At 45.5% G+C, this 17,118-nt stretch overlaps 1 protein-coding gene across 2 annotated transcripts; it reads left to right on the top strand.

The window, feature by feature from the left end:
• Positions 1-6,640: 6,640 nt before the first annotated feature.
• LOC121580715 (angiomotin-like 2a) lies at positions 6,641-15,831 on the top strand. Of its 2 annotated transcripts, XM_041895712.2 has the most exons (10): positions 6,648-6,832; positions 7,529-8,349; positions 8,836-9,004; positions 11,075-11,219; positions 11,456-11,545; positions 12,685-13,153; positions 13,318-13,419; positions 13,585-13,742; positions 13,994-14,128; positions 14,476-15,831. In XM_041895712.2, the coding sequence occupies exons 2-10, from the start codon at positions 7,592-7,594 to the stop codon at positions 14,565-14,567; spliced, it is 2,118 nt and encodes a 705-aa protein (XP_041751646.1). In that variant the 5' UTR covers positions 6,648-6,832; positions 7,529-7,591; the 3' UTR covers positions 14,568-15,831. The 2 variants fall into 2 exon arrangements, with proteins under 2 accessions (XP_041751648.1, XP_041751646.1); XM_041895714.2 differs by lacking the exons at positions 13,994-14,128; positions 14,476-15,831 and having other exon boundaries at positions 6,641-6,832; positions 13,296-13,419; positions 13,585-13,676.
• The last annotated feature ends 1,287 nt before the right edge of the window (positions 15,832-17,118 follow it).

Below are 17,118 nucleotides of genomic sequence, written 5' to 3'. Positions count from 1 at the left end.
GCCCGCTTCTGAGGGGAACACGGTCGTTCTGACTATCGTGGACAGATTCAGCAAGTTCGCCCACTTTGTGCCTATTGCCAAGCTTCCCTCTGCCTCGGAGACGTCCGAGATCCTGGTTAGGGAGGTTTTCAGGGTCCACGGTTTGCCCAGTGATATCGTTTCCGACCGTGGCCCTCAGTTTACCTCTGCTGTCTGGAAGTCCTTCTGTTTGGCCATTGGAGCTACAGTCAGTCTCACATCTGGTTTTCACCCCCAATCCAATGGTCAGGCGGAGAGAGCCAACCAGAAGATGGAATCCACGCTACGCTGTCTGGTCTCTTCCAACCCCACCTCCTGGGTCTCTCAGTTGCCTTGGGTTGAGTATGCCCACAATACTCTTCCTACATCTGCCACTGGGATGTCTCCCTTCCAGTGCCTGTATGGCTACCAACCTCCCCTGTTTCCTTCTCAGGAGAAGGAGCTCTCAGTGCCTTCTGTTCAGGCCCATATTCGTCGTTGCCACCGGACCTGGCATCGGGCCAGAAAGGCACTCCTTAGAGTTTCGGACCGGTATCAGCTCCAGGCGAATCGTCGCCGGATCCCCGCTCCCACCTATACCATCGGAGATAGGGTTTGGTTGGCCACACGGGATCTTCCGTTACGGACTGAGTCTAGGAAGTTGTTACCGAAGTTCATTGGTCCGTTTGTGGTGGAGAAGGTGATCAATCCAGTGGCAGTTCGACTCAAACTACCGAGGACGCTCAGAGTCCATCCCACCTTTCATGTCTCCTGCCTCAAGCCTGTCTTCCTCAGTCCTCTGTTGCCTCCTCCGCCTCCTCCTCCTCCTCCTCGGATGATCGGAGGTGGTCCTGCCTACACGGTGCGTCGCATCATGGATTCCAGACGGCGGGGCCGGGGTTTCCAGTATCTCGTGGACTGGGAGGGGTATGGCCCTGAAGAGAGGAGTTGGATTCCGCGGCGACAGGTCCTAGATGCGGACCTCATCAGTGACTTCTACCGCCTCCATCCTGGCGCTCCGGGAGTCCGCCCGGTGGCGTTCGTCGGAGGGGGGGTACTGTAACGATCCCGGCTGTCTGAGTCGGGTCCTGGCTGGTGACTAGTGTTCCTGTTCGTAATCTCCAGTTTCCCGAGGGTTCGGGGAACGCTCCGGGGAGCGCTCTTGTTTTCCGCACCTGCATCCCATCAGCAATCTGCACACCTGGTCCTGATCATCACCCTTCTTAGGCTCTGGCCTAACATCCAGTTCCTGCCGGATCGTTAGCTATGAACAGTATGTTTGTCAGCGTATCAGCCTCTGAGCCATTAGTGTTAGTTTTGTTGTTTTGCACCTTGTGACTTGCTGTGTACTGACCTCCGTTTTTGTTCTGTCTGCAGTCTCTCACCCGGAACCTTCACCCAACCTCTGCCTGATGGTCGGCGGCTGCCGAGCCAGTACCGGACCAACCACTGCACCCTCAACAACCCATCCACGCCACCCGCTCTGTTCCCTGGATTATTCAGCCTCACTCGGAATCGATTAAATAAACACTCACCTTTCTCTCAACGTACCTTGTCCTGGTCTGCTTCTGGGTTCGGGCTTAGTAAACCGTGACAATTATTTCATTCATTCAGATCTAGGATGTGTTATTTTAGTGTTCCCTTTATTTTTTTGAGCAGTGTACATTACACAACTGATTACGGTGACACTCAACTATTTGCCCTCAGCGGTGTGTGAGTAAAATGTGAGAGCAGATGCCAACTATTTGGAGTGTTTTCAGACGGAGAAGAACAACGGTCAAGTCCCCATGGTAATGTCATGACATTCTCTGTATTTTCAACAGAGAGGAGAGGAACGGTAAGAGCTTAAACACATAGCGAGAAGAGTGTCTCAAAAGCACCCATGGAAAAGGTGCCATCCAGGACCTCTATACCAGGCGGTGTCAGAGGAAGGCCCTAAAAATTGTCAAAGACTCCAGCCACCCTAGTCATAGACTGTTCTTTCTGCTACCGCACGGCAAGTGGTACCGGAGCGCCATGTCTAGGTCCAAAAGGCTTCTTAACAGCTTCTACCCCCAAGCCAGAAGACTCCTGAACAGCTAATCGTGGCTACCCGGACCATTTGCATTGCCGTAGACCAGCCAATGATCGTGTTGTTTTTACACACACCTGTAACAGCAGTGTGGGCTAGTCACACACTTGAGGGTGTCTGCTCCCATGACTCATTGTCTGACACTGTATGTGTCAGTTAGAAACTTTCCTGGAAATTCCCTGCCCTTCAACTGGACTGGATGGAGCAAGCGGGAGATTGCTCAATAACGTGCTGTAGTAATTGCAGCAATAATTCTGTGTTTACTCATAAGGTTCCTGTCATAATTGAATACAGGAATTTTAACCAAATAAACAACGCTAGCCTGCACTTGTCTTGATCTGAGACCTGTCCCAGAATCATTAAAACGTACGTAAACAGTCAGTCGTTCTGTATTGAAATATGAATACATGGGAATATCCTATGTCATTGGAGTAACAGAACAAAATACCACCCCAACACATTTCATGTGATCCCTATCTATTGTTTTCGGTTTGAATGTGAAAGGCCATCCAATGATGTGAGAGCCCATAGAAGGAATCAATCCCATCCAAATCCAACCCTATCCAATTGCATTCCTCTCCATCCCACCTTATTGAATTACTCTGTATTCCATTCTGTGCCACACTATTCAATACCGCACCATCCTATCCCATTTGATATCACCCCTTTAGAATTCTACTCTCCTCTACATGGTTCTATCATGTCCTGTTTCAATCCCATGCTATCCCATTGTCCACTCCAAGCCTCAGGACAGAAACCCAGTCCTACCCTCTCTTAGAAGAAGTCATTCAGTGTAGTAATGCTAGCCTGCTTTGTCTATCACATAGCTCCATGAAAGCTCCTTCCTTCCACAATTACTTTTGTGTTGCTGTTATTTAGAAAGCCATTTATCATAGTGTGCTGAACACGGACAAGACAAGACACAGTCCCTCTTTAGAGTCAGGATGTATCCAGTTCTACAATTGGTAGTTTGAGTAATGTCATATGTGTATTTTGACCAAAAACAGAATGGGATTCTATTGTGTCTTTCTTGCAGCATTGTTCACAAATATCGTCAATGCTTCCCCAATCCTCACACAAAGTATAACCCATAACCCATGAGGCTATAACTTTGGTTAACTGAAGCCTGCCCGAGTCTGCTGACAGCAGGAATTTTTAAGACCAGCGATTTTGGATTCCACTAGAACCAGGAATGGCTCCTTTCAATGTCCATAATTTCAAAGGGACACAACACTGACATTCCTTTGGAAGTTCACAGGAAGTCTGCCACAATGGGGGCAAATGGCCAGAGGCTCAGTGTTAACCAGTGGAGACGAACAGTGGTGAGGGTCAGTGGGGGGTGGAAGAGGAAGTAGTGGGGAGGTGTTAAAAACAAACAATGCTTTTAACGGGGGTGTCCACTGATCACCACTGTCCACATTCGAAGGGGAAACTCAAACATGCCTTTAATACCTTGCTGACCGACCGCCCGGCTCTATTACAAATATTACAAATGGCCACCCAGACATCCAGACAACTTGGCTGCGTTTAAAAAAAGTATGTTTAAGAATACCCACCACCACTCAAAACATGTGGAATGTGTGCTTTAATAAAGGGGGGACAGTGAATCCCAGAGGACACACACCAGAGGAAATGCATTATCAAGATGTTGGATGTAGGTTAAACAGAGAGTAATGAGCTCTGGGCCGGGTTCAGCAAGGCACAACGTTGTGGAATGTATTATGTAGCATCTGTGCGATTCAGATGAAGGAATCACGTCAGTTCTATTCATGACATTTCTATCTGCAAACTTCCTTGTTGTTTGCCGACTGAACGTGGCCCTGATGAAGGCCACTGGGAGGAAATATTGGGACTGTTGTTTTCACCTTCCCAAATTTGAAAATGCCAACACAGTAAGTGTTTATTAGGTTTGCCTGGGAGTTTTTTATGTATTGCCAAGAATACCCTTGCTTCCAAAGACCTGATTCTAACATCAGAAGCTTCATCCGATAATCAACATTTCCTTCAAAATACGTAATGGAGACTTGAGTTGTTGGTTCGGCTTCCTCCCTCCCCCAGCCTCACCTTAACCACAAGAGGTAAAAAGAAAATACTAAACTTTCTCAGAACAAGTGCCTGAGGCTAGTTTCCACATACCGGCAGAGCGGTTGGCAAAACAATTGACTAACTATGCGTTTTGAGTTTTCAGTAGTCCTTTGAAGCTTCTGGCCCGTGTTTTTGGTTTGTGAAGGGTCAGTAAAGAAAGGAGAAGGGTCAGTATGTATTTGTCGATTACACAGTTAGCTTCGGGCTATACGCAACACCTACACTCATTTGGGGGCCAGTCTGAAAGGAAGAGTCTGTCTACATTGCCGTTGGGTCCATAGGTAATAAATAGCTCAAACTGGCCTTTGGGTCTTCAAAGGCACAAATATGGCCTGTCATATCGATCTCTGTTCCCCCTTTGGGGATGGCTGATTTCTCCAGAGAACACCATCCAAGATGGCGGTTTATTGTGCCTTTATTGTGCGTTTAGAAAAGTTTAGGAGCTTTGTGGCCTCAAAAAATGCCACTGAAATTATGTTCTTGGTTCATTGGGCATTGGAGGCAAATTATGTTCATTCATGAAGCATGCTAAGCCCGTGTCTCATTCCACAGGTCCTCTGCTCCTTCATACACTACATGACCAAAAGTATGTGGACACCTGCTCATCGAACATCTCATTCCAAAATCATGGGCATTAATATGGAGTTGGTCCCCCCTTTGCTGCTACAACAGCCTCCACTCCTCTGGGAAGGCTTTCCACTAGATGTTGGAACATTGCTGCGGGGACTTGCTTCCATTCAGCCAAAAGAGCATTAGCGAGGTCGGGCACTGATGTTGGGCGATTAGGCCTGGCTCGCAGTCGGCGTTCCAATTCATCCCAAAGGTGTTCAATGGGGTTGAGGTCAGGGCCAATCAAGTTCTTCCACACAGATCTTGACAAACAATTTCTGTATGGACCTCACTTTGTGCACAGGGGCATTATCAATTATCATGGTGAAACAGGAAAGGGCCTTCCCCAAACTGTTGCCACAAAGTTAGAAGAACAGAATAATCTAGAACGTCATTGTATGCTGTAGCATTAAGAAATCCCTTCACTGGAACTAAGCAACAGGTGTGTTTGAAATAGCCGAGTCCACTAATTTGAACGGGTGTCCACATACTTTTGTATAAATAGTGTATTTGTGATTTTAACCCATAGTCCAGCAGGTGCTACTGTTTGGAATTCTCTACCACTCTGGATCATGTAGTGCTTTGGGCACAAAGCCTTTCTATGTCCTGGTCACGGGGAAGACTGAAGCCACAGATTCACAGACAGCTGCCTACAGTATATACTCCTCAGCCCCCCGCACCTCTCTGATTCAGAGGGGTTGGGTTAAATGGGGAAGACACATTTCAGTTGAATGCATTCAGTTGTGCAACTGACTAGGTATCCCCCTTTCCCTTTCTGTCCTGCTGAGATGCTCATCTCACATACAAGTCAATGGCTACACTCATCACTAGATAACTATAGTTTAGTTGTGTAGAGTCCTCAGTGGCGATTTTAGCATGTAAATCGAAACAGTTCATTCAGCCTCATTTACTGCTTTAAAAAAATCATAACTGATATGGATGACTTGCTTAAACAAATGTGGCTTCTACTGACAATTGAGATGTACAAACTATGGCATAAGGGATACTATGACAAGCGGATAAGAGGCAATCCGTAATTTCGATTAAGACATTAATGAGCGAGCTAGGACAGACGTAGTCAATATAACTATTTGTTCAGCACTTTTGAAATGTACAACAACAGAATTCAGAACATGGGCCGTTTTTACAGTGTTCTCCCTGTACAACAAGTCAGAACCGTAGGATAAATAAAGGGGGCATATAAGCAGACAATGAAAACTCTTACAATATTTGATGAATGCATTTCTCTAAAACAGGTTATAGGCTACATGTGCACCACCAAGTCAGAACAGTAGGCGAAATTAAGAGGGGAAAATAGACCAAATTATTAGGCCCCACCTGCCCTGAATGACGGGTTGCCACTGAGTGTCCTGAATCTATAGGATATTTCATTAGCTAAATCCTATAGCGTCATATTGACTGAAAGGTTACATGCTCAGTTGGTTACACGCACAGTTGCCCTTGAATGAAATGTGTCAAAACAGATCTATATATTTATATTCCTACACACTTAATATCTGCAACAGTACAATATCAGACAGACAATGAGAGATGTGAGGAAAATGTAAATGTAGAATATTTACTTTAGTCTTAGACACTGTCAGCTTGTTATCATCTTTATAACATGTTATTAACATGTTAGGCCTATGGTACTCCTGCCTGCTGATTTCCCTAGAATTAATCCCCGATTTTTGTTTATTATCAGGAACAAATGTATAAGCATTAATGTTCCAACTCCATGACGCGCCATCCTCATGGTTGAGTAGAACTGCAGCTATTCAGTTCGGCCTCCACCTCCCCCATTGGAAACGTGTGGTTTAAGCGTTCGATCCCGGAGGGACCTCGCGCACTCACATTCCTGGCATTCCGACCTCAGTCTCTCTACTCAGTTACTTATTATCGCTCTGCGCTCGACAACCATGTCAGTGTTGAGCAAGTTCCGAAAAGAGTAGACCACAAAACTCGTTGTGGAAGGATGAGAGCTATTTAAACGAAACATTGTGGATTACTTTGACTTAATTACTTTTTGTAACGTTTTTCATTTTTTCCCTGGAATGCGAGCGTGAACTGGTAAGAATTGTTACGTTTGTGTATGGGAAACGGGGACTTTCGGCTACGTTGTAACATTTAAGCATTGAATTGTAGCCTAATACTCGACTATTGTTCTTAAACAGAAGTTCACAGAAGTTATATTATATTTCATAACACTACACCATGAGTATTCGTTTGTTCCGTAGTTGGTTCCTATTTCTAAAACGGTTTCTAGAGCTATGTGCTTGGCTCCCCTGTTAGAATGGAATTTCGACGCAAGTTTTCCCTTTGTCGCAATGTGACTTGTATGACTTTTCACGACCAACAAACATTTCATCCATAATATTGTGAATTTAACTCATGTAAAATGGGCAATAATTGTTTTTGAAAGTGAAATAGTGAAGGGCATACCGTATTAATTGACACAAGGCAATGCATTGAATGACATCACTCAAAAGTAAGGAATAGATTGTTGATTTATACTTGACACTTCCTGTAGGCCTTGATGAATGTGTGGGCTTACAAAAAATGTATATTAGTAGTTTTTTTGTAGTCTACAGTATTCTACAGTAATGTTTTGGAGGACCACACAACATTTGCGTGATAATGTAAATTATTGACTGGCCTCATATGTTAATGTTGTATATGATCAACTATCCAGTTTTAGGGGTAGGCTAACTTGAAAGTTCTTATTACCTGTATTCTTATTGATTCTCATTGTTTTTCAAATTCCAGGTTCACGGTCATCCATAAACACCTCGTCTTTACTGATCACTAGATCCGAACAACAGAACCAACATGGCATCCACAGAAGAGCCATCTGGCACGGTCCTGCACCGCCTCATCCAGGAACAACTACGCTACGGCAACCCCACAGACGCCCGCACCCTCCTGGCCATCCAGCAGCAGGCCCTGCGCGGAGGCAGCGGAGGGTTCCCTGGCGGAGGACCTGGGAGCGGAGCAGAAGAGGGCCCCGGTCGAAGCCCCCGCTCCTCCCTGGAGAGCCTCACCCAGGAGGACTCCTCATTCCTCCAGCTGTCCGCCCGTCAGGAGCCCCAGGGCCAGGAGCACCATGGAGACTACCAGCACTCGGAGAGCAGCTACCAGCTCTACCAGCTCCACGGCGAGGAGCTGCCCACCTACGAGCAGGCCAAGGCCCACTCCCAGTACCTGGCTCAGCATTGGTCGACCACCACGGGCCCCCACAAGCAGCTCCGCGAGGGGACACTCCTGCGCGATGGGGACTACCGTGCGGCGGAGGAGGAGCTGATTGAGTTGAAGCGAGGGCACGTGCGGTCGCTCAGCGAGCGTCTCCTGCAGCTGTCTCTGGAGAGAAATTGTGCCATGGCGAAGTCAGAGGCGGTGAAGAGCTCCTCACATAGTTACCCAGAGCTGGGTTACTACGCCCCCCCACAAGGCCTCCAGGACAAACGCAGCCCACACCCAGAATACTCATCGGTTACCATCATGACCCAAGGTTATATGCCCATCCACGCTCAAGAGCCCCAGTGTGTGTACAGGGACATGCCCCAGCCACTCCAGATCCACCAGCACAGGTACTAAGGCATTACAGCAATCGTGTGTGTGTGTTGCCCATACAGTGAGATCATGCAAAGGTGTACCAACGGTTTGATTGTCATTGCCCTTAATCAACAGCCATCACACATTTCATAGTGTGTTAATTTCTGTGGGCAAAGCTGTACGCATAATGGACTTCAAGCCATGTGTCATTGGCTATGTGTCATCGGTGCCTTGCATTCCAAACCTCCTAACAAACATTGTGAATCATTACATGCGCAGGTTGGAATTCCAATTGCCTTTCTGAGAACACTTTACAAGCCAACCGACCTAGGGTGGAGTTGATGTGTTCATTCTAATATAGGGTGGTTGTAATACCTGGGATGCCTAACAAATGTAGGTTGCTCACATGACCACGGTTCTATGAGCTAAGGGGCTAGGGTAGTCATACTCATTGAAAGACCGTAGTAGTTGTACATCTTTGGATATCTAGTGAGATCAACAACACACGTCCCTCCTCACAGGTATGCGGCCCCAGCCCAGCAGCAAGCGGAGGCCTGCTACGGCGTGTTCACTAGTCTGCCCCCTGGTGGCGTGGAGGAGCCCAGGCAGACGGAACTGCTGATGCTGGACAATGAGAGGCTGAGACAGGAGCTGGAGGGCCACCGAGAGAAGGCCTGCCGCATCCACAAGGTGAGAATCATTCTCCTTTTAGTCCCTCTCGACGATGGCGACACTACATTGGAATGGTTTGTGCTGCAGGAAGGACTGATGTTAGTTTTGGAGGACCGATTCATGAGATACAGGACAGGTGCATATCAGACTTTCTTTCACATTTTCCTTGGTCACCAATGCATGATGAACTTTGAGTTGCACACAACACGTGTAACTTCTCAAGTTTGCATGCCCACACTGAATAGCAAAGTACTGAAGTCCGCAACATGTGCCACTTAATGAAGGGAATTGAGGAAACACAAGCCAAATAGCAGATAGCTTGTGTACAGCTACCCCAGACACACTGTATATGGGTAATCATTACAACAGCTGCTACCATTGGCTGTAGATAGAGACCCCATAGAGCCCAGCGGCTGTTACTGTGTCCACACTTCCTGCATTGTTCTGCAGACGGAGGTCGTGTGTGTATGTGCTTGTGTCCTTCCAGAGAAGCCATATATTTTCGGTCCTACCCAGGGCATGTCAGACAGCAGTCGATGGGGTTGTGACCCCTGGCTCAGAGTGCCGAGACTGAGACATTCTGCTAGACGTGGCAGGTGGCAGGTCTACTGTGTGTTGAATTTGAAAGGACTCTATTGTACTTTCATCCCACTGCATTTTCACTTTTCATCCATCATCCTGTTGTTTTGTTTTTTTAAACTTTTTACTTTAATCCTCTTTTTACTTTCATCCTCTTTAAACCCCTGTTTGTGTTCATCTCTTTTGTAATGTTTATTTGATTGAGGCCCAGGGCCCCTTTTATTGGCCAGCTCATAAAATGTTCCTGACAGAAATATTTACTCCCCTTGACAGAACCCCATGCAAGTATGCTATTGTCTGCTATTATACATCAAGATGGTGGCAACAACACTAACTGATAAGACGTCACCCATTTCTCTTGGTAGATGCCATAGAGCTAGATGGAGGACTCTTCTTTAGAATGGTGGAAGCCCTCGATGGCAATGTCCATGCTAAAACGGGTTATGTCCATCTTTCTATCTCTATGGTAAATGCATAGACACTGCTGCTCTCCTGTGGAGTTACGTCACCCCGTCCCTCATGCTCCCTCAGCCTTAAAGAATGCTAATTAGTGGGGTTGGAAAGTTTCCCCGGACTGTTGGGCCACAGACCTGAGTAGACATGCCCGAGGGGCTGCTGTAATGGTGGGCGTCTCTACTTCTCCACTTCTTTGCCTGTTTCTGTTTCCACAGCACAGGCACAGGCATGCACACCTTTCCCACACTGGCAACCCGCCCAGACCTCTCTCTCTGTCTCTGTCTCTCTCTGTGTGAGTGAACTACCCACACCTGGAAAACAAGCGTGGCTGTTAGCTCCCAGGAATGCAGATATAAATCAGTCACACACACACAGGGAGTGGTGTTTGCTCAAATTCCTCTGTATTATACTTGTGTAGTGTATACTGTATATACACAGTATGTAGGCTATGTGCCCACATGTACGGAATGTGCTCCCAGGTATATTTATGAATGTGTATAGACATGTCTATGTGCTGTACTGTATGTATACAGTACTATGCCTGAACCAACCCCCCCGATCTCCAAAACATAAATACACTACCAGTCAAACACTTGGACACACCTACTCATTCAAGGGTTTTTCTTTATTTTTACTATTTTCTGCTTTGTAGAATAATAGGGAAGACACCAAAACTATGAAATAACACATATGGAATCATGTAGTAACCAAAAAAGTGTTAAACAAATATATTTTATATTTGAGATTCTTCAAATAGCCACCCTTTGCCTTGATGACAGCTTTGCACACTCTTGTCATTCTCTCAACCAGCTTCACCTGGAATGCTTTTCCAACAGTCTTGAAGGAGTTCCTACATATACTTAGCACTTTTTTGGTTACTACATGATTCCATATGTGTTATTTCATAGTTTATTCTACAACGTAGAAAATAGTAAAAATAAAGAAAAACCCTTGAATGAGTAGGTGTGTCCAAACTTTTGACTGGTAGTGTATATTAAACCAACAAACAAGATGGCTGACCAAAAATGTCCTTCCTTCTCTCTGTCCATTCAGTTGGAGCAGGAGGTCCAGAGGGTTTCGGAGGCCTATGAGACTCTGCTGCAGGGCAGCTGTAAGAGGGAGAGCCTGGAGCAGACCTTGAGGAGCAGACTGGTGGACAAGATCAGCAGGCTGCAGGACTTCAACAGAGACCTCCAAGGTAAGGACTACAAATACCACAAGCTCTCTGGTTTGTTAGACATTGACTGGCCAGGCTTGTTTGTATTTCGTTTATGCCCTGAAACTGGTCCAAAACCATTTTTGAGGATTATATTGGTTTATATTAGTGTGGGACTGGTGGCATGGAAACCTTTTCCCAAATCAGTTTTAGTGTAAGTGTATAGCAGTTAAGAAATGCTTCCAGTTTTCCTAAACTTTTAAATATTTGCATTACAGAAAGCCTGGCGAATGCCAGAACACACGCCGCCAAAGATGTGGAAGCTGCCGAACACAACCAGCACATCATGACCAAACTGCTCGAGCAAAGTAAGTGTCACCCATTCCGTCTCTCTCACACCACCCCGAGTCTTAGACCTTCAGCCATGTCACAGGATTGGAGCATAGCACTGAACCCTATACCCAAGCTACATCCTCTATGCAGGAATTTCCATTGCATAACCTCCGCTTATCTGGTGAGAACGCCTCAACAGTAAACACAGGTAGTCTAGCGGTTAGAGCGTTGGGCAGTAACTGAAAAGTCGCTAGTTCGAATCCCAGAGCAGACGAGTGAATTGGTTCATGTGCCTTTGAACAAGGCACTTAACCCTAATTGCTTCAGGGTCGCCGCTGATAATGGCTGACCCTAAACTTGACTCCCCTCTCTGAGGGTGTCTCGGGAGTTTGGATATGGAAAAAACACATTTCCATTTCACACATGCGTATACTACACACTTCTACATGTGTGAACTAGGGCAAATATAAGCACCCACCTAACCATTATAATTTATTGCTATAGGAAAGGGAACTACTAATGAGAAAATACCATTGAACTAACATCAGGTTCCTGGTGGTTGTTGATTTACGTTGTCTATTTAAGCAGTGGGCCTTTCCCAAGGCTTGATGAGAGATAGGGTTGGAGGAATGTTTCTTGTTAAGTGGGTCAAAGGGATGGGGGCGTGTACCTTCCTGTTCCTCCCCCTTGACATTCCACGAGTGCTTGGGCAAATGATGGCTGAATCCTGGGACGTATTAGCGGGGTTAGAGCGATGGTGGTGTGATGGCTTAAGACAGTCTAAGCTCTCATTTTCACCTTCGAAATAGCTCCATGTGGCCTTAGACTAAGACTGGTTTTCATGTCTCGTGTCCAGCGCAGTACACAACACTAGCTTTTCACTGATGTATCTCCTAAATGTATCCTATGTGTGAATGTTGTACAGTTTGTAGCTTTTTGGTTATACCATATCTAACCTTTTCCCCCTCTTCTCTTCCCCTCCCCTCTTCTACTTTCTCCTCCCCTCTTCTCCCCTCTTCTCTTCTCCCTTCTTCTCCTCCCTCTCCTCTTCTACTTTCTCCTCCCCTCTTCTCCCCTCTTCTCTTCTCCCTTCTTCTCCTCCCTCTCCTCTTCTACTTTCTTCTCTTCCCCTCCCCTCTTCCCCTCTTCTCTTCTCATTCTTTCCTCCCATCAGACGAGGAGCAGCAGTTTGAGCGTGAGCGCGCAGAGCGAGAACTCCAGCGGCTCCGTAACTCCGCCGAGGAGCAGGGCCTGAGGGTGGAGCAGCTGGAGGAGGCCCTGGAGGCCAAGCGGTGCAAGGGCCGGCAGCTGGAGGAGGAGCTGCGGCGGAAGCGGGCCTACGTGGAGAAGGTGGAGCGGCTGCAGAGCGCCCTGGCTCAGCTGCAGACCACCTGCGAGAAGCGCGAGGGCCTGGAGATGAGGTTGAGGACACGCCTGGAGCAGGAGCTGAAGAGCCTGAGGGCGCAGCAGAGGCAGTCTCACCCACCGGGCGTGACGGTGGGCTCGCTGCACGAGCGTCTGAGGGAGAGAGAGGAGCGTATCCTAGCCCTGGAGGCGGACATGGTGCGCTGGGAGCAGAAGTACTTGGAGGAGAGCACCATGAGGCAGTTTGCCATGGACGTGGCCGCCACCGCCGCTCAGAGGTGAGGGTCAGAGGTTAAACGTTAGGGGATAGATCGCTGAAGGGTTGTGTTCTGTATGCACATACAGAAGAAAACATTTTCAAAACATGTAGTCTAAATACGTTTTTATACTTTACATATTTCCTGCATCCATTTCCTAAAGGAATGTATTTTCTCCGTTCCAGAGACACAACCATCATCAACCATTCTCCCTGCCACTCTTCCAACAACAGCTTCAATGAGGACCTGCCTGTAGCTGACTACAGAAACCAGGAGATGGAAAACCGGTATGAAGATGACGCATTTAAAAAAAATCAATTATTCTTAATTTATAATATTGCTGTTATGACACTTTCTATGCATCTAAGTCTAATGTACTTTGTTGCATCAGATGGCAATGATCAGAGAGACACCATTTGTCTAATCTGACTCCATATTTATCTTGTCTATAGGATCCGTGCTCTCTATACCCAAATCCTGGCGAAGGATGCTGTCATTAATATCCTCCATCAGCATTTGCACCAGGAACAGATCAAGAAGGATGGCTCTTGTCTGCCCACCGCCACGTACACTCCTGTCAGCACGGCCAGCTACACCAGCATAGGCAAAGGTAAGGATGAGGGTCAGAGATGAAAAACCTCATAACACCTTGTTAACTATTACTCAAGGGGTACCTCAGGGCTCTGTTCAGGGGCCACTGTTGTTCTCTACATACATGCGACATAATCAAATATGAAGTAAGGAGTTATTGTCAAAGATAATTATAATGGACATTGAAGTGGATTGAGGGTAGAATGAGAGCACCTGTTTATCAATGAAATGCGTGCCAGTGGCTGATATCTTTCATGTTCTGTGTTGTAGGTAAGAGTCTGTCAGACGACCAGACTGCTCTCTCTCCTCTCCTGTGCTCCTCCGCAGCTCACCCCAGCCAGAGCTGTGGATCAGAGGATGGAGCTAAGGTCAAAGAGCCGGCCACTGGTTGTAAGCTCAGCATTGGTGAGTAGTCTATCACACACACACACATTCACCCTAACCGTTCTCTGTAACTGCATCACATGCTGTGCCAGGGCAGTCATTCATTTACCAAACATACCCCCATAGAACAAGCCAATCGGCGATGGCTCTGTAGGTCAGAGGTCATCAGTGGGCTGCCGGAATGTGCTATGTTGTCGCACTTAGCCCCGAGGATTGACTGCACTCATTTACCTGAATGGATCATCCCAATGTAGAAACGTCAGCATGTTTCTTTGGTTTCAGATGATGTACTTTAACTGTGGATAATTTTTCCACTGCTCCCACTCCTAACACATCCCTCTAATAATTTGCCCTCTTCTGTTTTCAAGACGACGCTGCTGCACAACATCATAACGCCTCCTTGAACCCATTAAGAGGCCCGGATGACTTGGAGGCAGAGGCAGTGGAAATCTTCATTTGAGGAAGTCAGACTTTTGATCCTTGACGAGATTCACTCAAAGGGTAGTGAACTCTCGGAAGCTGTGCAGAGCAATGGTCAGAGTTCCTCTGAAAAACGGACAGAAGACAAGAATGTTGAAGAATGAGAGGGGAATGTGTGGAAAAAGGACTTGTGTTTTCACATTTAGAGGGGAGCGGTGCTCTTTCTCTCTTAGCCAGGTGGCTGCAGGCTAGCCGTCTTGGTATATGAGACTGTGAAACTTTCGAGGTACTTGGGACAGTATTTCAGTTTTGTAACGGGAAACATACCACTGTACTGTCAGTGTATGTCAAAGTATTTATATTTGCTGTGTACAACGAGTTCAGGAACTTCATATTATTTTTAAAAATCTGATCCGTTTTTTCACGTTCCCAAATATTAACTTAAAGCTTCACGCTTTTCCAGATAAATTCTACAGACAAGGTTATCTTTGTGGACTTTTGACCGGCATTCCCTCCCCACGCAAAAATGTGCCCACAATCTGGCCACATTCCTGTGCCATGGAATTCTTCAGAGTTAGGAAAACAACTCTCCCATCTCCATAATTGAATAAAAATGCCAAGCAATCTTAATGTTCATATTTTCATTGGCCGTATTCCCTAAGCCCCAGTAGTCTTCTCTGCCACAGGAGGCTGGTGACACCTTGATTGGGGACTGGGTCGTGGTAATGACTGGAATGGAATGGTAACAAATACGTCAAACACATGGTTTCCACTAGTCTCCACAGGTTTAGATGTAGTCGTGATACAGTATGCAATATATAGTCTGGTTTTTCAATTCCGATTTCTAAACACGAGGTCGGAGAGACTATTCTCAACCGGGGAGGGTGAAGAGTTTCTTGTTTTATTGCTTTTCACCAACTGTTATTTTGTATTATTATTTTCCAAATATGTTTGTATTTCCTGATGTGGTGAATCCGCTGGTCAGATTCACCATATTGATTAAGCTGCAAACTACACCATTTGGTTTTCGTTTAATGTGAGCCTTTTTCCGAACTAACAGGTTAATATATTTTATACAGACGTTTCTATAATTATTTTAGATATGTATTGCTATGAACAGGATGCCAAAGATTATTTTTGTGTGTGTTGTAATTTATGTGCAGACAATCATGGTTATGTCCAGCTGTCCAACAGACAAGGCGTTGACCTCAAGCAAAGACATTTCTGTGAACTCCTAACAATATGAAGGTTGTGAATTTGAATTCAAACATTTCATAAAGCAATAAAATATAATATAATATATAGCTCCTGTTACATTGACATTTTTTCTCCTTTTGGTTGGAGTTCAAATTTTCAATTGAAAATGCGAACTATGTTGGCGGGTCTTTTGACAAACTTTTTCCTTCCCTCACTTTACCTCTTGTCTTCGCTTGACACGTTAATTCCTTCCAGAGAGGGAGAGAAACCAAGCAAGAGAGAGAGCATGAGGGCTCTCGTTAGTTAATGAATGCCAGCGATGCATTGTTTAGGCTCAGCATTCTCCAGTGGCCAGCTCTCATGTTCTCTCTGCACTTTTAAGAGCATGCTTGACATGGATATCATTCTTTAAAGGGACATGGAATCATATAAATAACAAAAAGGTTTAGCAACTGATCCTGGTTGAAGTTTCCACGCACAACAAAATACAGACTACACCTATAGTAACTCTGAGTGCTTTACCACCCCTGTGTGTGCCTCTACAGTGTGTACAGTTTTGAGTCGGGTCTGTTTATATAAATAAGGATATATGAGCCTTCTGTCATTCGATAGGAGGTTACATTTCATTATTCTCTGTTGGATGACATTCATATTCCAGTCACCCTGCTCAATGACCACGTTTACATGAGCACAGTATTCCGGATAGTAGCTCATAAGTATCCCTGTATCCACGTATAAACAGAATGTTCCTCATTTAAGTATATAGGTTAAATGGAATAGTAACTGAAATATGGACACTGACTACATGCCTATAACCTCTCACATGTAGCTTAATTTAATTTTAACTCCTGTAGAATTATGCATTTCTTGCAGTGAAATTATACAACAAATGTTAATTTTGTCTCGTGAACAGGAATGGAGAAATACGATTTATTTCATTCAGCATCTCTTGAGAAAATGCGAATGCGCGTGTAATGTGTTATCTTTGACACTGTTATATAAGCAGACAGTATTTAAACCACATAAAATATGCACCCAAGACAAACTGAAGTCTTATCAGAAACGTGTTCCGTTGTTTTCTCAGCTTTTCATTTCCTTAAAACCGGTCAAACTGATAACATTTGGATATTTTGCACAGGACCAATCTTTCCACTGTTTTGGAGTTATTGCGTTTTCTCCCCGGTCCCTAAACGAAACAGACAACTTTACCGGTGTCAACTAGATTACTAATACATTCATTCTATCGATGTAAGACTGGCGAGCACTACTTTATTTAGTCTTCTGGGACAACAAGTTATGACAGAAGAGAAGCTACATGTATCTATAACTATAGTTGACAAACAAATGGACTAACAAATGCCGGAAATTATAATATGGCCTACCAAATGTAGGAA

The sequence above is a fragment of the Coregonus clupeaformis genome, chromosome 14 (genome assembly GCF_020615455.1).
Source record: "Coregonus clupeaformis isolate EN_2021a chromosome 14, ASM2061545v1, whole genome shotgun sequence".
Classification (NCBI taxonomy): Eukaryota; Metazoa; Chordata; class Actinopteri; order Salmoniformes; family Salmonidae; genus Coregonus; species Coregonus clupeaformis.
This window is presented reverse-complemented; position numbering and strand designations above follow the sequence as displayed.